Source organism: Cydia fagiglandana, chromosome 25 (assembly GCF_963556715.1).
Source record: "Cydia fagiglandana chromosome 25, ilCydFagi1.1, whole genome shotgun sequence".
Lineage (NCBI taxonomy): Eukaryota > Metazoa > Arthropoda > Insecta > Lepidoptera > Tortricidae > Cydia > Cydia fagiglandana.
Window position 1 is genome coordinate 10,994,183 of NC_085956.1, and position 23,496 is coordinate 11,017,678.

General features: G+C 40.8%; 1 protein-coding gene across 1 annotated transcript in view; it reads right to left on the reverse strand.

Annotated features, from left to right (window-relative positions):
- The window catches only part of LOC134677186 (talin-1), a 99,393-nt gene extending 78,865 nt beyond the window's left edge, over positions 1-20,528 (reverse strand). The window contains exons 1-15 of the mRNA XM_063535631.1: positions 20,423-20,528; positions 19,811-19,950; positions 19,294-19,448; positions 18,552-18,707; positions 17,687-17,790; positions 13,087-13,228; positions 10,022-10,213; positions 8,343-8,421; positions 7,505-7,673; positions 6,090-6,262; positions 4,856-5,017; positions 4,468-4,559; positions 3,255-3,343; positions 788-907; positions 304-442 (exon numbers count right to left, since the gene is read on the reverse strand). Of these exons, the coding sequence (XP_063391701.1) occupies positions 304-442; positions 788-907; positions 3,255-3,343; positions 4,468-4,559; positions 4,856-5,017; positions 6,090-6,262; positions 7,505-7,673; positions 8,343-8,421; positions 10,022-10,213; positions 13,087-13,228; positions 17,687-17,790; positions 18,552-18,707; positions 19,294-19,429 (1,753 nt within the window). The 5' untranslated portion in view covers positions 19,430-19,448; positions 19,811-19,950; positions 20,423-20,528. The remainder of the gene's footprint in view (positions 1-303; positions 443-787; positions 908-3,254; positions 3,344-4,467; positions 4,560-4,855; positions 5,018-6,089; positions 6,263-7,504; positions 7,674-8,342; positions 8,422-10,021; positions 10,214-13,086; positions 13,229-17,686; positions 17,791-18,551; positions 18,708-19,293; positions 19,449-19,810; positions 19,951-20,422) is intronic.
- Between the last annotated feature and the right edge of the window lie 2,968 nt (positions 20,529-23,496).

Below are 23,496 nucleotides of genomic sequence, written 5' to 3' on the forward strand. Positions count from 1 at the left end.
AAACATCGTGAGGAAACCTGCATACATCCGCGAAGAAATTCAAAGGTGTATGTGAAGTCCCCAATCCGCATTGGGCTAGCGTGGGGACTATAGCCGAAGCCCTCTCGCGCTCGAGAGGAGGCCTGTGCCCAGCAGTGGGACGTATATAGGCTGAATTATTATTATTATTTGTATGTCTTTTCCATATCTCGGGGCCATGGGGTCCCGGACCTTTGGGAGGCGTGCGTGGGGCCGAAGCCAACAGCGCAGAGGCCCTTTAAGACACTTTAATCTAAAAGCAATTATTGTTACTATTATGGTTACCTGACGTGAGTGTGACGACTTGTGCAGTGGCGGCGTTCATGGCTGCGATCTGTGACGTCACTACTTGCTTGCTGGTATCCATGGTTACTTGCTTCCACTTGACCGAGGCGGCATCTTGGCCGAGAGATGGCAGGGTCGCCTGAACAAAAAACAGGATTTACAAAATTGTACATTTAATAAATTGTCAAACATTTATATACTATATATACTTCAGAGCTTCATAACCAAAATGGCGAAAACAAAGGACTTACCACGAAAACCAAAAATGGGGTCATTTGAAGCATGATTTTTGGATGATTATAGTAGGGGTTGTGGTAGACCATGTCGATCTCGCATCGGTCTATTTAGCCACCAAAAACGGTGTTACACCATAAATCGTCTGATATAGACGAAAAGGCCTATGATGATGATATGATGATAGGAGGGGGGGGGGGTCAAAAATCGATGACGTAATTTATGGACGGCCCCTAACCCCTATACATACCCTGTGAAGACTCTCCTCCGTATGCTTGATGAGCTCTCGTCCGGTGGTGATGGTGGTCAGTAGCGCCCTCTGCGGCTCGCTCATTATTGACGTGACCCGGGTTTGCTGGACTTGCGAGGCCTGCGAATGGGAAAATATACATCTAAAGTTCGTTTTTTTTAGCATTAGAAAGAACTTGAAAGAAGGTAAGCGATCTTGGCATGACTTTTAATTGAAAAACGCTTTTTAAACATCAGTAACTATTACTTATGAAAGCAGAAGAGTGTAAATGATCGTATTAGATTCATAATTGTTACATATTTGCCGTAATTTATTTTTAAAATGTGTTTTAAAATAAAAAGACACATCAAGATTGTTTACCTTATTTCTAATGCTAAAAAAACGAACTATAAAGTACTGGCATTATACAGTCGGCAGAAGTTGGTAAACGGGCCAGGTGTTCAAAATGATCTTGACGCGACCTTATTGTTAAGACAATAAGAGCGTGTCAAGGTAATTTTGAACACCTCGCCCGCTTAGCAACTTCTGCTGCTGACTGTACATTTAATCGATTAGAAAATATGAACATTTCAAGGTAAAATGTGATAATGGCTTTAAAAAGTGCTAATAAGTTACATTGACTGATGATTACAGATACAGAATGACTGTGGCCTATTTTATAAAGCTACAAGTTACAATTTACAAGCGGAAGTCTCTTTCTAACCCTATGTGTTAGAACGAGACTTCCGCTTGTAAATTGTAACTTGTAGCTTTATAAAATAGGCCACTGATGTCATGTAAAAGGGGTCATCCATTAATTACGTCAACCCCTCCCCCCCAGTGTGACGTCACATTTTTTCTACGAAATCGCCATATCGAATTAAGTAAGTACCTAAGTATTACTAATATTTTATCAAAATATTTTTGACGATATAAATGTTAGTAATTTTATAACCTAAAACTGCTTAGGAAAGAAAATTAAACGAAAAAAAAAACGATTATCATTTTAAAAACTTGTTACTTAAATGTACAGCGAATAAAATAATTTAAATAAATTTTCGGTTACTGATGAAGTTAAAGTGACGTCACAAAGTTTGTGTCTCCCCCCTCCCCCATGTCACAATATGTCACATTTTCTTGACCCCCTCCCTCCCCCTAAACGTGAGATATAATTAATGGATGACCCCAAAGTAAATAGTAAGGTTAGTATGTACCTACACAGCCTATCTCGTAGACTTTAAAGTCCAAAGGTAATGCGTGAAACAAACAAAGTTTAGGATTAGCTAATGTTATTATAAAATTTTTGGAATGCGATTTTTAGGAGAAAGCATAAAAGATTCAAGTTATCGATTGTCAAAACTTAGCACATAAAATACAAGCAAACAATAATAATAATCTGGAGCAAAATGTTTAATCGTCAAAATCATAGAAATCTCATTTTGATTAAAGAGTACATAAGTCACCATAGGAACTATGAAACCCCATTATGTTCGTTTGAATACTCTACACTACAATATACTGCATAACTATTTACCTTTGTATTTTCGCGGAAACGTACGAACATGTCTTGCTATTTCAGTCAGTCTCGGTACAAAAAAGGTTGACTGAAGTCATATGACAAATACGAACGTTTCCGAGAAAACACGATGGAAAACAATTATGCATTACATCTGTACAATGGTTATTCAGAAATACGTACAAGTGTTATGCTCTAGTTTCCTAGGATAACGGTGCCGTCATATAGCGGCCGTCTCCATACAAAATAATACGGTTAAATATGGACTAGTATTTTGTATGGAGTGGAGACGACCGCTAAATCACGGCACCGCTATCCTAGAAAACCATAGCTTTAAAAGTAACTTTTTGACCAAGATATTGTAAACTGCACATTTTGCTCCAGAATAGGGAATATTAGGCAAAGCTCTGCGTAGGTGGCACTAGTTGTACACATACAGTAAACAAACATCATGCGTCACTGCGTCTATCACATGGCCTGGCCTACCGTGAAACACGACAGTCGAAAGTTCGATTTCTGCCTCTCTATCACTCTCGCATATTCGAGCGATAAAGAGGCAGATAGCTAAATTTCGATCTACGCGTTTACCGGTAGGCCCTTGTTAACAAACCGCCTTGATGCATCAATGTCATATTTTATCGTCTGTGAAACTTGTCAAAAATAGTTTAAGGCACAATATGTATAAGTTAGTCTATGAATGGGGTTGGCAACTGTCAAAGGTTTGCATAGATGGCGCCATCATAGCTTGCCCCTTTTTCTATGAGATTTGGCTTAAAGGGCTGGCATCCAGGGTATTAAAAAAACAGAAATTTGACACAATTCTATGGACTGACAGGGCAAGCTAGGATGGCGTCATCTGCTAAAAACTTTCACCGGCCAACCCCATTAACTAGAGTCGGTAGTGCTGCACTCTGGCGGCAGAACATTGCAGTAATATCCCCTATTATAAAATAAAAATAAAGGTAAACCCACAGCGGGCGGCGTGTGGCCCGTGATGATCTGGCCCGACACCGTGGTCTGCTGCGCGCTCGTCATGTGCCCCACCGCGAACGACTTCGCGCCTTGGAACGTAAAATAACGGGAAAATTAAAAATAAAGTAAAACAAAAACTTATGTGAGTAAATTAGCGCTAAAATGTTGTGCAATGTAAACCAAATAAAAGTAAAAATATACAGATACAAGATATTGTAGTGAATCCAATATCAGACATTACTACATCTACATTCAAAATAGTATCCTGGCTATTTCCTTATATAGGGGTCATCCATTAATTACATCACACGTTTAGGGGGAGGGAGGGGGTCAAGAAAATGTGACATATTGTGACATGGGGGAGGGGGGAGACACAAACTTTGTGACGTCACTTTAACTTCATCAGTAACCGAAAATTTATTTTAATTATTTTATTCGCTGTACATTGAAATAACAAGTTTTTAAAACGATAATCGTTTTTATTCGTTTAATTTTCTTTCCTAAGCAGTTTTGGGTTATAAAATTACTAATATTTATATCGTCAAAAATATTTTGATAAAATATTAATAATACTTTAGGTACTTACTTAATTCGATTTGGCGATATCGTAGAAAAAATGTGACGTCACACTAGGGGGGAGGGGTTTGCCAAATGTGACCAAGTGTGACAAGGAGGGGGGGAGGGGTCAAAAAACCTAGAAATTCGTGTGACGTAATTAATAGATGACCCCATATGAGTTCTTCTGTGTACCTAAGGCAAAGGTACCTTATGGCGTTTACGTCGCGTATAATGGTAACATTCCATTTCTAACCGCAGCTGCACTCCTAGTACTGTACGCGTCGCTGTCATTGTCAATTTCCATAGCAAAATGAACAGTAATGCAGCTGTCGTTGGAAATGGACTGCAACCTTAACAGCGCAAGCGCCGACCGCCATGGGGTACCTTTGCCCATGAAACGTCACTTGAGGAAAATGGGAATACTTGATATATTTCATTGTTATAACTATACCAGCATATTGAAAATCGAAAATAAGTTACCTTTTGTTAAAGTAACCAAAACAGTTTGAATCAAAAGTGTTTTTCACTGATTTCGTTTTTTCCCAGTGATTGTCTGGCAAAATATTTCGATACAATCACTTTTTGTACTTTATTACTTATGTAATAGAGTTTAAAATAAATAAATAAAACAGTCCACATATGTTGAAAGCAATACCTTCAGCTCCGGGCCTCATGACAGCGGGCTTGGCCACCGACTCGGTGTTGACTTTGCCCGACTTGAATGTATCATGCTGGATGATGTTAGCCCTGCAGACAATACATACATACACAATCAATATTTGTAAATTGTTTTCACTCACATTTCAATCACTGTGGCTTTCCATCACAGAAAAGTCCTTATAGAGCATTCGACGGGCTGTCCCGTACAAATTTTACAATAACATAAAACCTAGTTCAATGTATTCAAAAGGTACTTAAATACACAATACAGTACGTAGCGGCCCACTTTTTACAATATCTTTCATTAAAATTAAATAATTACGATTATTTAGCAGTGGCGCTAGTGTGCACGTTGATGGGCTCTTAAAACTAGTACAACTTACTTGGAAGGCGAGACGGAGTCCTCAAGCATGGCGGAGCCCTCGTCGCCCTCGATGCCGAGGTGGTCGCGCGCGCGGCGCTTGCGCACGATGATGTCGATGTAGCCGGCGATCACCTGCAGGATCTGCTCCGCCTCCGTCGTCTGCACCGAGTAGTATTGGTCGCTGGGGGCAAATGGGAACATGGTCATCTTATGGAAAACACAATACAACACTCTTCATTGTACACTTCATTAAAACAAGTGCGAGTTGGACTCGCCCACTGAGGGTTCCGTACTTTCTTAGTATTTGTTGTTATAGCGACAACAAAAATACATCATCTGTGAAAATTTCAACTGTCTAGCTATCAAGGCTCATGAGATACAGCCTGGTGACAGACAGACAGATGGACGTGGAGTCTTAGTAATAAGGTCCCGTTTTTACCATTTGTGTACGAAATCCTAATAAAAATGGCACAAAATAAACAAGATTACAGACAAGTAGAGATAACACAACAGGCGACCGCCTTAATGCCCAAAAAAGATTACTACCTATTCGAAAGGCGTCAAAAGATGTGCTTACTATCTGACAGAACTGAAAATCATCAGACCTTGGTTTGCTTTATTTCCAAATTATCTTTGATGCTACCATGGACAAGGTTTTCAAACTTTATTCACCCGTAGCCTTCAAATGTCATGTAGTTCCAAATGTTAGGCGTTAAGTCTGCAGGGTTTCCTTGATCCTCTCGGTGACCCAGGAGACGGAGACCAGCTGATACCAACCTGTAGTCGCCGAAGTCCAGGGTGAAGGTGTTGGGGCTGACGCACCAGCGCCGCACGGTGGTCAGAGGCCAGGTCTGCAGGATCTCCTTGGTCTTCTCGTCCAGACGCAGCACGGAGTCCTTGGTGACCCAGGAGACGGAGACCAGCTGATACCAACCTGCAGTCGCCGAAGTCCAGGGTGAAGGTGTTGGGGCTGGCGCACCAGCGCCGCACGGTGGTCAGATGCCAGGTCTGCAGGATCTCCTTGGTCTTCTCGTCCAGACGCAGCACGGAGTCCTTGGTCACGCCCAGGAGACGGAGACCAGCTGATACCAACCTGTAGTCGCCGAAGTCCAGGGTGAAGGTGTTGGGGCTGGCGCACCAGCGCCGCACGGTGGTCAGAGGCCAGGTCTGCAGGATCTCCTTGGTCTTCTCGTCCAGACGCAGCACGGAGTCCTTGGTCACGCCCAGGAGACGGGGGACCAGCTGATACCAACCTGTAGTCGCCGAAGTCCAGGGTGAAGGTGTTGGGGCTGGCGCACCAGCGCCGCACGGTGGTCAGAGGCCAGGTCTGCAGGATCTCCTTGGTCTTCTCGTCCAGGCGCAGCACGGAGTCCTTGGTCACGCCCAGGAGACGGGGGACCAGCTTGTTCTTGCCCTTCATTTTCTCCTGTAAGATGGTGGAACGGTTTAAACCCAATGACAACAACATTTAGTGCATAAAATACAAAAAATACAGAAATACAGAAAATTTAGGACGTAAGAACAGACTTGTAAGGCTTTTTTTTTTCGGAGTGGGAATGCATTTACGCACGGTGTGTGGGACTCGCCGCTCCTTGTCTTTCTCTTGACGAGAGGGGGGGAGAATTTGGCCCTATCCACTAAACCCACTCCGGCGTTTCACCCTCTTTGGGGCTGTCCATAAATTACGTCATCGATTTTTGAGGATTTTTTGACCCCCCCCCCCCTACAATCATCCAAAAATCATGCTTCGAATGACCCCGTTTTCTCCTACATCATGCTACCGTCATCCGATGGCCAGACCCCCCCCCCTAATTTGAAATGACGTAATTTATGAATAGCCCCTTTGGCGTTCGTGAGGGCGCACTGGGATCGATGTCATTCCACCACGGAGACTTGTAAGGCCTGCGTCTTGGTATATACCAATTCTAATGTTATAGCCTAACCTCACTGTCTCTTAGAGCATTTAATAACTGGAGTGGCCATTGCGAGCTTACCCCTCTGCCGAAAAACTTGCACAGTTGTGCAAACTTTTGTATGGACTGTCATGGCTATTTAAATATAAATAAATAAATAAATATTGGTGGACATCTTACACAGATCAACCTAACCCCAAACTAAGCAAAGCTTGTACTATGGGTGCTAGGCGACGATATACATACTTATATAGATAAATACATACTTATATACATAGAAAACACCCATGACTCAGGAACAAATATTAGTGTTCATCACACAAATAAATGCCCTTACTGGGATTCGAACCCAGGACCGTCGGCTTCGCAGGCAGGGTCATTAACCACTAGGCCAGACCGGTCGTCAAATATTTGTACGTTACGTACAAATCATGTAGAAACAGCAATACATTTGACGTCCCCTCCTCTTCCAATAATCGGCCCTGCTTCGTAAAGAAAATGACAGCGAGGACTGCTTAGGTCTAATAGCACAGAATAAATAATAGCACTAGGTACAGAAGACTCACTCTCTGACAAAACGCTTCTGTTACGATCAGCACAGATATGGCCGCTAGGTGGCGACAGCACCACGCGCGGCTATGTCTTTCCCCAAAATTGGGGTCGAACGGATGTACTTTTACCTGTAGCAAAGCGACGAAATCGCGGAGTGAGCCACGCCTGCTAATAGTAAGTGTAGAATATGACATTAAACTGACCTTGACAAGGAAGAAGGCGACGCCGTAAGTAGGCAGGTCCCTGGCGTTCTTGGTGTAGAGCACTTTGGCGTCCAACTCGGACAGACCAGCGTGGCGTTTGTGCTCTTTGAACACTTTCTTTTCGACGCCTTTCACTTTCACGTACGAGCCGGGGAGGAATTCCTTCAGACTGTGGACAAAAATATATGACATGATTTACAATTTTGCTATAGTATGTTGTGAAGTGTATAATATGGTAGGATTACGAGACGAAAAATCCATAACCTAAAATGTGCAAAACAGAAAAATCTATAACCTAAAATGTGGAACACAGAAAAATCCATCACCTAAAATGAGAAAAAACAGAAAGATTTATCACCTAAAATGTGCAAAACAGAAAAATCCGTAACCTAAAATGTGCAAAACAGAAAGATGCATCACCTAAAATGTGTAAAACAGAAAAATCCAACACCTAAAATAGACCCGTTTGTGTAATTAAATATACTATATAGATATAGAAGTATTCAATTTATATAGTGACTGCCCCTTCTAAATCATTTAAAAACGAAACTCATATCAAATAAATGTGTTGAAAGCACAGACAAAACATCCTCCAGACTGAGCATAGTCGCGCTACCCCCTCTGCCACGCATACGGTAATTTTACTCCATGTTCGAGTCAAAAGTGTCTTTGTGTGACGTCCGTGTCTTTGAACGGACCAATCATGGCACGGGACTTCGCTCACCTCGTCCCGCGCACCCCCGCATTTTTGGCATCATCGGTTGCATGAAATAATTGCTCTAAACTCGGTCTAGAGGATTCCTAGTCTATGGTTGAAAGTGTACAAATAAACACTTACTCCAAGAACCCGGTGGTGTGTTTGTCCTCCTTGTGGTCACCGAACTGGATCTGGCACTGTATGCCGGCGAACTCGCACGCTGTTAACAAAAATCTGTGTTAAAATGTTCATCTTTAATTTATTTTTCACCACACCAGCTCGGAAAGGCTTACTTTGCACTTCAAAAACTGATAGCAAAGTTGCATTTTATTCACATGTGAGGCAAAGTAATCAAATGCAAATTTTGAGGTTGTTTTCTTATGTTTGCTGGTAGAATTGACTTTATATAATACATATTATGATTGATATTATGATTTTATATAATACAAATTTAATAACATTCATTTGGATTTGATATGGTTTGATTTTGTTTGAAATTTTACATTTAATATTTGCTTCGGGTTGGTGTGGTGAAAAATTTTGTGTTTCACTTGGGAGCAAATTTTGTTTAACCCTCGTGCTTTGAAACCCTCGCAACGCTCAAGATTCCACTTTTCGAACCACTCGCTACGCTCGTGGTTCAATTTTGGAATCTTTCGCTTGCTCGGGTATCAATATTAGCACGAGCGGTTAAACAACAACTTTGCCCCCGAGTGAAACAATAACTATATATTCTACTCCCGTACTTTTATTTGTTATTTAAAGGGTCGTGCACACACATTTAAAACCTTACCTTATAGTTGTCAAGACAAGTCTTTAGTCTATTCCCCAAAAAAAGAATTTGTGCATACACGCAGTATCTTTTTAGCGAATTTACGATACTTCGTGTAATGACCACTTAAAAAATATTGAATGAAATACAGTGTTTCCAACCTTATTTTAAATGTCATCTCTGACAAATAAGTGAACCATAGACATGTTTTTTTTAATTTCATTCATTTATTCTTTTCCCGCCCGTACCCTTCATTTTTGCTACTTCTTGAATTAAAAAGTTTTGTCAAATTGTCAATTTTATTTCAAAGTAAAATTTCTACTTGGTCGTAGAAAAAGTATTGTATGCAACGTAGTTTAACTGAGTCAAAAAATACTCGTGGCGTCTTTATTAACAATTTTCGGCTTCGCCTCAAATTGTTACTCACGCCACTCGCCTTTTTTGACCTCTCTTAAACAACGGTTGCATAAAATACTATTTCCTGTAACTTTACTTTTCTGGCGATCTGTATCGTATATGACATTTAAGGTATTTTTGATGAATCATGTGTCCATTCGGTGATATCGAAGCCTAAAACTCCCAACTAACTCCCAAAGGCCTTTTAAAAGGACAAATGCAGTACATGGCGCTTACCTTTATCTTGAGTAATAGGATGCGTCCCATCCAAAATGGCGTCTCTGGCTTGGACGTACAGGAGATTCAACTGGACGGGGTCTCTAGAGTCCACGTTTCTGTCCGAGAAGAAGAGCTTGCTTCGAAGGACCAGGGTTTCGGTGATATCGAAGCCCAATGGCCTTTTAAAAGGACAATTGCAGTACGCATGGCGCTTACCTTTATCTTGAGTAATAGGATGCGTCCCATCCAAAATGGCGTCTCTCGCTTGGACGTACAGGAGGTTCAACTGGACGGGGTCTCTGGAGTCCACGTTTCTGTCCGAGAAGAAGAGCTTGCGTCGCAGGGCCAGGGTTGCGGTGATATCGAAGCCTTAAAGCATCCTCCTAACTACCAAAGGCCTTTTAAAAGGACAAATGCAGTACGTGGCGCTTACCTTTATCTTGAGTAATAGGATGCGTCCCATCCAAAATGGCGTCTCTCGCTTGGACGTACAGGAGGTTCAACTGGACGGGGTCTCTGGAATCCACGTTTCTGTCCGAGAAGAAGAGCTTGCGTCGCAGAAGGAGGGTCTCGGTGACGTCGATGCCTTGCTCGCGGAGGGTCTTGGCGGGTTCCACCCAGTTCACTGTACAGACAAACAAACGTTCATAGTGATGATAAATCTTGCGACAACCGACAAGGGGCACCTACTATAGTTCGTTTTTTTTAGCATTAGAAAGAACTTGAAAGAAGGTAAGCGATCTTGGCACGACTTTTAATTGAAAAACGCTTTTTAAAAATCAGTAACTATTACTTATGAAAGCAGAAGAGTATAAATGATCGTATTAGATTCATAATTGTTACATATTTGGCGTAATTTATTTTTAAAATGTTTTTTTCAATTAAAAGACACATCAATATTGTTTACCTTACTTCTAATGCTAAAAAAAACGAACTATAATTACAAAAAAAAAATGATTTTTTAGACCTAGCTCCCCCCTTGTCGGACATTATTTATTATTTTTGGACCGTTAGCCATATTATGCGAGGTGATTAGGTAGGTCACACTGAACAACTTTTTCTATGGGACCAACCCCGAAATCCCAAAAAAAATTAGGTCTTCCCATAGAAAACGTCGACATCCACTATAGAATTAGCAATAAGAAGTTGTAGAGGGAAATGCTAGGAACACAATTTTTGACTACGTAACTTTGTTTGGACTAGTTAGGAGGTGAACATATCAAAAGTCCCCGGCCGTAGCCCCGGTGCTGGGGGGTAGAGGGGGGAAAGAAGGTCTCATTTTTCGGTTTTTCACTTATATCTTGGAAATTTTGCGTCTTAGCGACATGACTACTAAGACAAACCAAAAGCTGATAAAATTTGTTACAAGTTTTATTCAGTCAAGTTTTTCGATATCTTGAACAGTTTTTGAGATATCCGCTCTTGAAAGTTTATTTAGGGCTTTCAATTTTATCTTGATATCTACATTAGTGACGCTGCTAGACCGTGTTTGGTATCATTTTTGTATAAATCGGGGGTGCTGAATTCAGTTTTGGTATCACATTGACACCATTCCTAAGAAAAAACATATAAACTTTAAACAAATACCTTTTTTTTTAAACTCCTCTTCACGCTTAAACCGCTCAACCGATTTAATTGAAATTTGGTATACAGATATTTCGAGTCCCAAGACAGGACATAAGATACTTTTTATCTCAATAATCCTCCTTTAAAGTTGTGAAATGGAGTATGGGGGGAATTCAACTTCGTCGACGAAACTGAATTCCTGAGGTTAATACTGCTCAAGGTGAGGTTTGAAGTCATGTTTGGTATCACTTTCATCTAAATCACAGATGTATTTCGTCCTAAATTTCATCTAAACCAGTTCAGCGGTTATTGACTCCCCATACAAACTTCCACCCCACTTTTCACACCCTCAAAAGATGCTTTTGGTTATAAAAACTATCCTATGTCGTGTGTCGAGATTTAAACTATTTCTATACCAAATTTCAACGAAATTGGTTCAGCTGTTTAAGCGTGAAGAGGGATTTAAAAAAATATTTATTTTTAAATTTTGGTTTTTACTTCGGAATGGTGTCAATGTGATACCATAAATGAATTCAGCACCCCCGATTTATACTAAAATGATACCAAACATGGCCTAACAGCTTCACTGACGTAGATATCAAGATAAAATTAAAATCCCTAAATAAACTTTCAAGAGCGGGTATCTCAAAAACTATTCATGATATCGAAAAACTTGACAGGATAAAACTTGTAACTAATTTTATCAGCTTTCGGATTGTCTTAGTAGTCATGTCGCTAAGACGCAAAGTTTCCAAGATATCAATGAAAAACCGAAAAATTCGACCTTCTTACCCCCCTCTATATGTTCACCTCCTAACTAGTCCAAACAAAGTTACAGAGTCAAAAATTGTGTTCCTAGCATTTCCCTCTACAACGTTTTTTGAGCATTCATTTCTTGACCTACTAGGCCAAAATGTATTTTTTTATTTATTTATTGTTATATATAAACACAAACATACATATACAGTAACAAAAATTTCGCCAAACTGTACAACAGTTTGTTGGCGGTGCGCTCTTATATTTTATCTTAAATTAACAGTTAACAAACTCAAATAGAAATAGAAGTGCAAAGAAAGCAAACAAGTATAACTAGTTACCAGTTCACCTCGATTTAACTACACTATAAGTAATAATAATGCTATGTAGTGTACCTATACCTATACTAACAGTGGTTTTTAGAATAATTATTAAGTATGAAACGGTCATAATTTTTATTGTGATTTCGGAGTTGGTCCCATAGAAAAAGTTGTTCAGTATGGCCTACCTAATCACCTCGCACAATATGGCTAACGGTCCAAAAATTACCCTGTATATACTTTTGTTTCCAAGAAACTACATATATACTTTTTTTTCGTACAAGAGTACGAAAGTGAATCCGATTTTTTTTTACGAACCATAATATGGTGGATGAGCTTTCGGTATGATGACGAAGCCTGCGCTGTGGATCTGAAGGCATGCAGTTATTATGTTTCGATTTTTGCTTAGTAAATTTATATTGTGGATTTAGAATTAAAAAAAAATAGAAATTTAAACTGGTTATGTTCAGTCACGCTCCGTGATTGTTGAGCCATTTAGGGTTCTAGCTAAGGGGGAGGCACATCTAGCGTCTTTCGAGCGTCGGCGTCTACAACTCTATAGCCGCTGCTCGACGCAACGTCGACGCAACTGCGCAGCGACGTCATTTTCCATAGCGCTGACCAGACGCCGACGCTCGAAAGACGCTAGATGTGGGGGGGGCCTAAATTGGACATTCCATAGCGTAAGTATTGAACAACCAATTCAGCTAGGACCGTACCTTCGTCATCAGTCCTGAGCTTCTTCCTGAGCTGGTCCATCTTGGCGTCCCTCTCCTTGTCCTGGTGCTTCCTCTTCAACGTCAGGGTCCCGAAGGTGTCTCGTAGGGTCCTGGGTTAAGTTAAGCTGTGTATGTACCTTCATCATCAGTCCTGAGCTTCTTCCTGAGCTGGTCCATCTTGGCGTCCCTCTCCTTGTCCTGGTGTTTCCTCTTCAGGGTCAGGGTCCCGAAGTTGGGCTTCTCGCAGGGGTCGGGTTCCTCTTTCAACTCTTCGCGGACCTAGATGTAAAGAGAGCGTCAAAAATTTTGTCGGTTTCAGTCGGTGAAGTGTTCAATTAAAGAACACTAGCACAGAATAAATAATTGTACTAGGCTACTAGGTACAGAAGACTCACTCTCTAACAAAACGCGTCTGTCACGATCAGCACAGATATGGCCGCTAGGTGGCGACAGCGCAACGCGCGGCTTATGGCAAACCCTGAAATTGGGGTCGAACGGACGTACTTTTAGCTACCTGTAGCAAAGCGACGAAATCGCGGAGTGAGCCACGCCTGACTATAGGTACAATACAATATTATAATTACACTACAACTCAATTTTCATTGACTGAGCGTTGGCGAAGGTCTCCGTTTCAGCTTGGGCATACAAAATGCTTTCGTATGTCCGGTATGTTCTCTACAAGTCGCAATTCTTGACCGAATTTTGTAAGCAGGTTTGATAAGTAAACAAAAAAAAGGTCAATTTTTATGGAAATTTTTCAAAATTGCGGAGCCTCACAGAGCTACTAGTAGCTACAGATGTCCACATAGCAGTTAACGAAGTGGACGCGGGCCGCACTTTGTTAATATTTATGACTTTATCAGACATTGTCACTTGTCAATATTACATAAAAAATCGCCAGGGAGGCTCGCGGGCCGCAAGTGAGGGTTCGCGGGCCGCTGGTTGCTGACCGATGTATTGCATAATTGTTATCCTTCGTCTTTTCACGGATACGTACAAAACGTAACGTAAACATCTTGCTATTTCAGTCAGTCTAAGTACAAAAAGTACTGAGGTTGACTGAAGTAGCATGACAAATACGAACGTTTCCGAGAAAATACGATGGAAAACAATTGGGTAGGTAAAGTTTTTTGAAGATAGGCAAATTATATTTTTTCCCGATAGTATTCATTATAGCGATCACGGAAATGCAGCTCTTTTATTTTTATTTCATTTTATTGATTAAATATAATTTTTTAAATGATCGATATGACGTTTGTGAGGTGAAATGGCAGATTCGAGTAATTAATTCCTTTGCCCGTAGTAAATGGGACGAGAGAGAAAAAAAATCGATGTCAACTGTCAGTGTCATTCTTGGAAAATAACTTGCAAATAATTGGAAAATAATGGTCGGACGAAACATTTGTTTTCTTGTAATTGGATGCCGGTGTGATTTCTAGAATAAGTATTTTTAACGTCCCTAGCACGATCAACACGGATATTTTGATAATGATAACGATTGCTTTCGACTACTTGGCACTGCTTCTTGGAGAACATTTTCATTCACGCCTTCACCACGACTCTTGGACTGCTACACGAGTCATTTTGGATCTCAGTATCAACACAATAGATGGAGACGATCCCGGAAACGTTCGAATGGAAATAGAATATTACAGAGATGAACTCAAAGTGCGTCGTACCGTCTTGTAGGAAGTACAGACGTTACTTTCCAAATTCAGCGTATTTGAGCACACCAAAGTCTTTAACAGCGATTCGGTGCCAAGCTTTGAAGATATATTGGCCAAAATGGTAACTTATACGTTTGTGAGGACTATATAAACGTGATTGTTGTATTATACATACATAATGATTAAGATTGTAATAGTCTTATAACTAGGTCGTTATTGGCTATTATATATGGGCTCGGCAAGGTGTTCACAATATCTGAACACGCACGCCCTGATAATAGAGGCGTGTTCAGATATTTATGAGCACCCTAGCTGCACCAATATATCTGATGGCGACTGTACTTTAGAAAACTTATAATATAAATCCAAAATAATATAATATAAATCCAGTAAATTTCGTTTCGTTTTATTTTATAAATCCACAAATTATTATCCTTAAGCATTAACATTACAACAGTATATAGAATCACGCTGTGTGGCGTGCCCTTGAAGAGAGTTGAGAGGTTCAAATATGGTCAATATGTATAAGTATGTCTGTAGGGTAAATGTGCTTCACGTTGGGGCCTGTTTACATATTGATTAGTGTTGATTGCGGGTTTAATACATTTGCCACTATACACAAGTAGCAAGTGTATCAACTCGCAAAAATACTACATTTTTGCTTCCATTGAGGTTTACATAGTAAGCACTATTCTCAAATTATGTGAGGAAATAAAACAAATTCAATTTAGTAAAGCGTATTTAATAGGGGTAAAGTGACGCGAATACAATTAAAAAAACAACGCATATTCTTAGTTTATATTAAATGTAGATGGCTTTTTAGTTTTCACTTGGTCACAGAAATACGCTAAAAACCACTTTCAGAGTAGGTGTTTCTTGCGTTTTGGCTGTCCTTCTTGTGTCCTTCCACAGCATGAGCATGTCGTAAGTCCTGTTGTATTTGTCCCTGGACTTAGCAGGAAGCTAGTTATTCATTATTAAGTTTGCTTCTGCTTTCAAATGAGGTGGTGTGCCGTCTATTCCAGGTCGTTTTCGTCACTTGAACTCATTTTGTTTATTACGAGTATTAAAATAACAAGCGGTAACTTATTGAGTATTGCACAACGAATAAACTTTGCCGCCTTTTATTTACATATTTTTTTAAATTATATTACCATAGATACTAAGCATACGGTACGCGCATGCGTCAATCCGCGCGCACCGCGCAACGCCCTTTCGCGGTGCTAAAGCGGTATCCAGACTGATTGGCGTTGACCAAATTGGCGTCAATCTCCAATTTCAGATTTATGGTGATATTAGAGCCATTTAAATTGAAAAAATGCCCCATAACGAAAATACTAGCCTCACAAATTGGTGTTCTTGTGTCCGCACCTCATTTTATCGGTCATTATCGGCGGTTGAATTCGGCGAGCCAAATTGGCGTTTGCGTCCGTACGTCCCGATTCGATCGGGCAATTTAATCAGATTGGCGAAAAATTGACTAATCTGGATACGCCTTAAGCAACATCGAGTTCACGATAATTTGACATATAATAATAATAGATTTTTAGCATAAGTTGCATTTCATAATACTTAACCCAAATCATTTGTACATTTTCAAGTCAAAGATAAAGACATGTCGGTTTTAAAATTTTAATAAGTTTAGACCATAACATTGTCATGATCTTGTAACATTGTTAAAATAAGAGAGTCTCCCATTTTCATTTTATTGCATTTTTTATAAAATGTCTTTAGATTCTCGGGATATCTTGGTCCTAATTCGATTGCTCTTTTTTATGGAAATAATTATATCCTTCAGATTCACAGGATGCTCGAGGCTTAGCCGAATAACACTGCAAGGAAGTATGTCATGGCTCAATGGTTCTAATTAGCCATCAGTATAATACCGCCAATGAATGTTTACATCCACCTGAAAATAAGAACAACATTCATAAAATGAGGATAACCACACAAAACTAACAGATGGTTGAAATTGTTAGAAAAAATTAGACCGATTTCTTGTTTACGAACTACTGTTAAGCTGTTACTACGAGCTGTTAAGCTCATGGCAATTTAATAATAAAAATCAAAACACAAGTGAAGAAAGTTTTATATGTATTTCACGGATACGTACTCCTGTACGGCCATTGCTCCTCTAATTCAACGGCATTGTGCTTATCACTGTTATGATAATAATTTCAAATTTGTAGAATCTGCTCGCAATCTCGTATGAACTCGCTTATTTTTCTTGCAAAACTCTGTCCAAGGGTCAGCGCAGGGGCCGTCGGGTAGGGGTGGGGAAGAAAACGTTGTCCAATAATTATGCAGTCCCAAGTTATCGAAAGTAAATTCAATCTTTGTCCAAATACGCGCAGATGTCGTGGGGAATCAGAAGTCCGTGGGTCGTGCTGAGGTCGTCGAAAATCTCAATGATAACATTAATAGCAATTCGCAAGGTAACATGAGGCTTTGTCCGTTATTTTTCGGGAATGAGAGCTAAGTGACACTGACAGTTGACATCGTTTTTTTTTTTCTATCTCGTCCCATTTACTACGTGCAAAGGAATTACTCGAATCTGCCATTCCATCTCACAAACGTCATATCGATCATTTAAAAAATTATATTTAATCAATAAAATGAAATAAAAATAAAAGAGCTGCATTTCCGTGATCGCTATAATAAATACTATCGGGAAAAAATATAATTTGCCTATCTTCAAAAAACTTTACCTACCCAATTATGCACTACATCTGTATTAGCCTCCTAGGGGCTGTTCATAAATTACGTAATCTATTTTTAACCCATCATCCCTCCCCCATCAAATCATCCAAAAATCATGCTTCGAATGACCCCGTTTCCTCCCACGTCATGCTACCATCATCCGATGTTCCTGACCCCCCCCCCCCCTAATGAGCTAATTTATGAATAGCCTCATAGTACTTATTCAGTTCAATGAAATTGAAATCATATTCGATTGGAACAGAGTTGCTTTTGCTGTTGCGTTCAGTTTTTGAACAACGCAAAATCAACTCTATTTCCTACATTCTTGGGTTATATTTCTGTGGCAAATTTGGCAAATGTAATTTCTCACCAGGCCATATTCGTCGTAGTTGGTGATGCCGATCTTGGTGCAGATCACCACCATTAGATTGGCAACGATCTGACTGTCGTCCACCAGGAGTGTCTTCACGGAACCTGGGAAAAAATGGGGTTATTGAAAACGAAATACACTCCAAAGCAAAGAGAATGGGTATGAACAATTTTTTTTTATACAATTTTTTTTTATGTTTGCCGATCTTTTTGTGAAATTCTGTTATTATGGAATAATATTAACATCAATAAATAGCTCTGATAATTGAGATTGATTGAGATAATACGCGTATGTATCTAATAAGTCTAATAACTATTCGAAAGTGCTTGTTCCTAGGCCTACATGAATAAAGTATATTTTGACTTTGTGATATTTTGATAGTGCATACGCATACTGAAAATAAGATTCAGATCTTTATTTCTAACAAACACAAACTCAATAAAGTTTTTTGTGATATTACAGATTTCTATTTGCCACTTCCGGTCTCCGACATCAGATTTAATTTTTTTGAATTTAGATAACGTGATGAATTCAGATGAGATAATATGGAAAATTACGCAAAACTCTGCGTAGAGGGCGTCACTAGCACAATCACAGGGCCTACCGCGAGACACGAAAGTTCGGTTTCTGCCTCTCTATCACTCTTGCCTACTCGATCGATAGAGACAGATAACGAAATTTCGATTTTCGCGGTAGACCACCTGTAAACAAACCGCCTTGATGCATTAAAGTCAGAGTGAAAACTTTTCAAATAACTGTTTAAGGCCTAGTATGTATAACTTACTTTATGGTTTACTAGGTGCACTATTATTAAAACAGCTAGGTCTTCTATTGAAGTTTTATTTGTACAAAAACATTAGCTTACCATCCAACATGCGTACGCGCAAGTTTCTGGTCTTCCTGCAATATTCAAGGATGTCTCCATTGCGCAGCATATAGTAGTCAAGGCTGCGTGACGCTTCGAGCCAGATTCCCTTCTTGTTGTCCTCTTCTGACGCAAGGAACAGCCCGTACTCTTTCGCTGTGGGAGAGAGACAGGATTACTTAATAAGAAAACTTTAAACTTGAGACAAATGCATATCATGGTTATACACCGTCTGTTCTTCAATACGGACTGTTATTGTGGGGTAATCCAATATATGAAAACTAGTTGGTCTTTTCCAAAAACGGTGTTATGGTTATTTGTGGTATATGTCAGTACTAGTTAAAAACTAAACTTAAATATAAATAGTTTTGTTTACTTTATGTTTTATTTTAACACATTCAACACCAAGAACCCGACTGTCGGGTACACTGTTCGTAGCGACTACGCGCTACATACGACGAAACCGTGGCTACGCGCTACGAGCGTAACCCGTAGCACTTAGTGGTAATGAATGTGTTAATGATGAAATTAATTTGTTTCATCAGTAGTATTAGTATTATCATACTACTATTATGTCGGACCCAGAGGATACATTAAAACGCAGTTTGGCACCAGTTATATAACTCAGCTCCGTTCGGGCGCTATCGTCGGATCTCGTCACGTACAGTCGGCTCCATTCTACTAATCAACTTCTATCAAGTGTAAAATATGTCTAGATGTTAACAGTCCAAGCAGTACTCACGGTCACTGGAACTGGCTTCCAGGATCTTCTCTCTGATGATGCGACAGGCATCGTAGATGGTGGTGGAGGGGTCGAACTGAATGGTCTTGACCACCTTGCCGCCTTCGAGCGATATCTTCAGTGAGAGCGTCGCCATCTTGGTTAAGGAGTAGGCTCTGAAAAAATAGATGTTGGTGTTTATTTTAACTAATATATTTAACTATTATTATTTCATTTATATTATTTAGACCAGAGATCTCCGAACTATAATCATAATCATATTTATTTGCAGAAAAAGGGTTAGTTACAGGTCTGAGGTTAGGTTAGTAATGATCCACCTCGATCCGCTATCTCATGACAGCTATCTATATATCCATCCATTCATCCATCCACCCATAGATCCATCCATCCATCCATCCATCCTTCCTTACTTCCTTCCATCCATCCATCCATCGATGATCCAGAGGCCGTGAGTTCAATTCTCATCCAAGACAGTAATATTTCGACTTTTAAATTTATTCTAAACTTAATCACTAACCTGCTAATAGTAGCAGTACGCCCAGGGTCTCGTTCGGGGCTGGATTCTCTGCTGGTGGGCTCTAGGTCTAGAGAGCGCGCGCTGGGCCGTCGTCTTCTCGGTTGGCTGAACGAGCGGAGACGCTCACGGTGTTGCCCGTTCTGTGGACGAAATTAGTGTTAGAACCAGTCATAACTTGTCGAAGATATCTTCAATCTAGTTGGCAGCTAATGCTTAGTAAAAAAGAGGAATAATATGTTCCAAAGCAGTCTAATATTTTGGCCTGTTCTGTAACTAGTAGACCAGCGACGGCAGCAACAAGGTAGACGGCGGGAAAATGCTGGCTCCAGTTGGGTCCGTTTCATATTCTAGATCCACCGCCATATTGTCTAGGCCTAGTACACAAGTTTAGCAGTGGAATAGGAGTATCTCCAGGTGTGCCATCTTAATATGGATGCAAATGGACTGAATAGTTGGACGTATGGATATTTACCGGATGTGTCAACCGTCTCCAGCTGTCTTGAAGCGCGTGCTCGATGCGCTCGCGCAGGCTGCGTCACGCGCGCGACGATGCTTGCGGTGCTGGGTCCGGGTCTGAACCCGCACCAACCGGCTGAATGGATGGATACTTACTGGATGAGTCAACCGTCTCCAGTTGTCTTGAAGCGCGTGCTCGATGCGCTCGCGCAGGCTGCGTCACGCGCGCGGCGATGCTTGCGGTGCTGGGTCCGGGTCTGAACCCGCACCAGCCGGCTGGATGGATGGATACTTACTGGATGAGTCAACCGTCTCCAGTTGTCTTGAAGCGCGTGCTCGATGCGCTCGCGCAGGCTGCGTCACGCGCGCGGCGATGCTTGCGGTGCTGGGTCCGGGTCTGAACCCGCACCAGCCGGCTAGATGGATGGATACTTACTGGATGAGTCAACCGTCTCCAGTTGTCTTGAAGCGCGTGCTCGATGCGCTCGCGCAGGCTGCGTCACTTACGGTGCTGGGTCCGGGTCTGAACCCGCACCAGCCGGCTGGATGGATGGATACTTACTGGATGAGTCAACCGTCTCCAGTTGTCTTGAAGCGCGTGCTCGATGCGCTCGCGCAGGCTGCGTCACGCGCGCGGCGATGCTTGCGGTGCTGGGTCCGGGTCTGAATCAATCTGTAACAACAGATAACTAACGTTCATTTCAATCAATCTGTAACAATATGAATCTATTTTAGATTTTAAACTCAAGTTCATCTATGCGTAAATTTTACGCCTTAAAGAAATGAACAGTCCCGCTGTTTCTGAACAGGCGCCCTTATACCTACAACATTGTGAACGAAAACCTTTCTGAATACAACTAGGTACATATCAACCTATCGACCTTTTCGGACCTTGGAGTTAAGGATGACTCACGCTAGACCGCGCCGAGGCCGGGCCGGAGCTTCCGGCGCTTCGTTTTCTATGGAAAGCACCACGCGATCACCGATCAGTCGTCATAGAAATTGACACGTCGGACGCCTCGGTCCGAGCCAAAGAGTATTAGTCCGGGCCCGGCCCGATCTAGAGAGAGTCATCCTTTATAGCACCTACGCTCTTTTCAAGTACTTGTCAAAGAGGCTATTAAACTGCAACCTTTAAACAAGCAATAAGTATATCGGGAGAATGCTAACAGGATTGATTTATTTTGCCGCGGGAGTATAACATATTTTTGTATTTATTCCTGATTTCTTTTCCTTACTATAGCCATGGTCACACAGCCTATGCCTGATAGTTGCAACACCAGGACTTTCACATGCGCATTTGTCCCTTTCTACAGTTCTTTTTTTTTAGCATTAGAAATAAGGTAAACAATCCTGATGTGTCTTTTAATTGAAAAACACATTTTTGAAATAAGTTACGGCAAGTATGTAACAATTATGAATCTAACACTTTAAACTCTCGCGTTTTGTACACATATTCAATAACACAATTACGGGAATTAAAGGTAAAAACAATGAAATTATACCGCGGTAGACCCGTTTGTGTAATTGAATAATTATGAATCTAATACGATCATTTATATTCCTCTGCTTTCATAAGTAATAGTTACTGATTTTTAAAAAGCGTTTTTCAATTAAAAGACATGTTAAGATCGCTTACCTTCTTGCAAGTTCTTTCTAATGCTAAAAAAAACGAACTATAACTACACCACACGGAATATATTAGCTGTTGTACTGACCCATATACACAGCCCAAGTTATAAACCTCATACAGTTTCAAAAGCAGGCCAGCCCGCCATCTGCCGTTACGCAACGCGCAGGCGCGGAAACAATTAAGGTTATTATTGGGCTCATGTTGTACTGCAATTTGAGGGCATGGTGATTGGGGACAATGTTGCCTCTCAGGCCAAAGGTAGCACAGTTATAAGTCACTGATGCTGTAAAGGTGCGATGAGAAACAGACCAAGTTATATTCATCATCTTCCTCGCGTTATCCCGGCTTTTTGCCACGGCTCCTAGAAGCCTGGGGTCCGCTTGGCAATTAATCCCGAGAATTTGCGTAGACACTAGTTTTTATGAAAGCGACTGCCATCTGGCCTTCCAACGCAGAGGGACAAGTAGGCCTTGTTGGGATTAGTCCGGTACTGATTGTGAACGACCTCCGGGTAGAAAGTCGCACGCTCTTACCGCTAGGCCACCAGCGCACCAGACCAAATTATACTATTACCCGAAATTATTAGACAGAGTATTACAATGTCTCATCTTAATGATGCAATCACACTGAGTCGTTCCTCGCATGACAACAATGAAGGTTGATATTAGGTAACCTGATACTTTGCATTTGGCATACGACCCGGTGATTATCCATAAAACCACACGGGATTGTTATGCCATTTAGGGTTCTTTCTAAATTGGAAATTCTATAGCGTAAGTATTGAACAACCAATTTAGCTGGACCCTAAATCGCACAACAATCGCGGAGCGTGATGGTTCTCACTAAAGTCTATTTTTTTATTCGGTAGCTAAAATGACATTTCATAGTATGAAATGTTATTTTATGTTCATACTATGAACTGTCATTTTAGTCTACCGAATAAAAAAATAGGCTTTAATTAAACTTACTATGTTTTTCGACTTGATACATCGTATGTTAGGTCATATCGCTATTTATAGTACTTTTCCCATAAATATATCTTAATACTTCGATGACATCATAATTATATCCGTCATTTGTGTATGACTTAATCCACTTCGCATACCAAAATAAGACGCACTTGACAAGACGCTTAGTTTGCACCAACTTGGCAATGACAACGAATGCTAGCATCATACTTGGGTCACACTTGTTGGGCCGACTCAGCCTCTGATTCTGATAATAATGGCAACAGATGTCAGCAGAAGTTTTCTCGAGGGATAACAGAAGGAGGTTCTTCTAAAAAGGAGCGTAAAGGTTTTTAAAGAGTGGCCAACGCGCATGTAACGCCCCTGGAGTAACAGGCGTCCAAAGGCTACATTGACCGCTTACCAATAGGCATTGTTTGTCACCGACGTGGTATGAAAAAAGAACAGAAGCTGGACCACCTAGGGAGTGACCTGGTCTGAAAAAAAATGCCAAATAATTTTTTGAATCACCCAAACTGTCTTCGAGTAATCAGGGAATATTCGTCAAGAACCCAAACTCAAAGAAACCTGGTATGGAAACAGGGAAAAATAATATTCCAAAACAATCCAGGTGTCTTGTAAGTGATCAG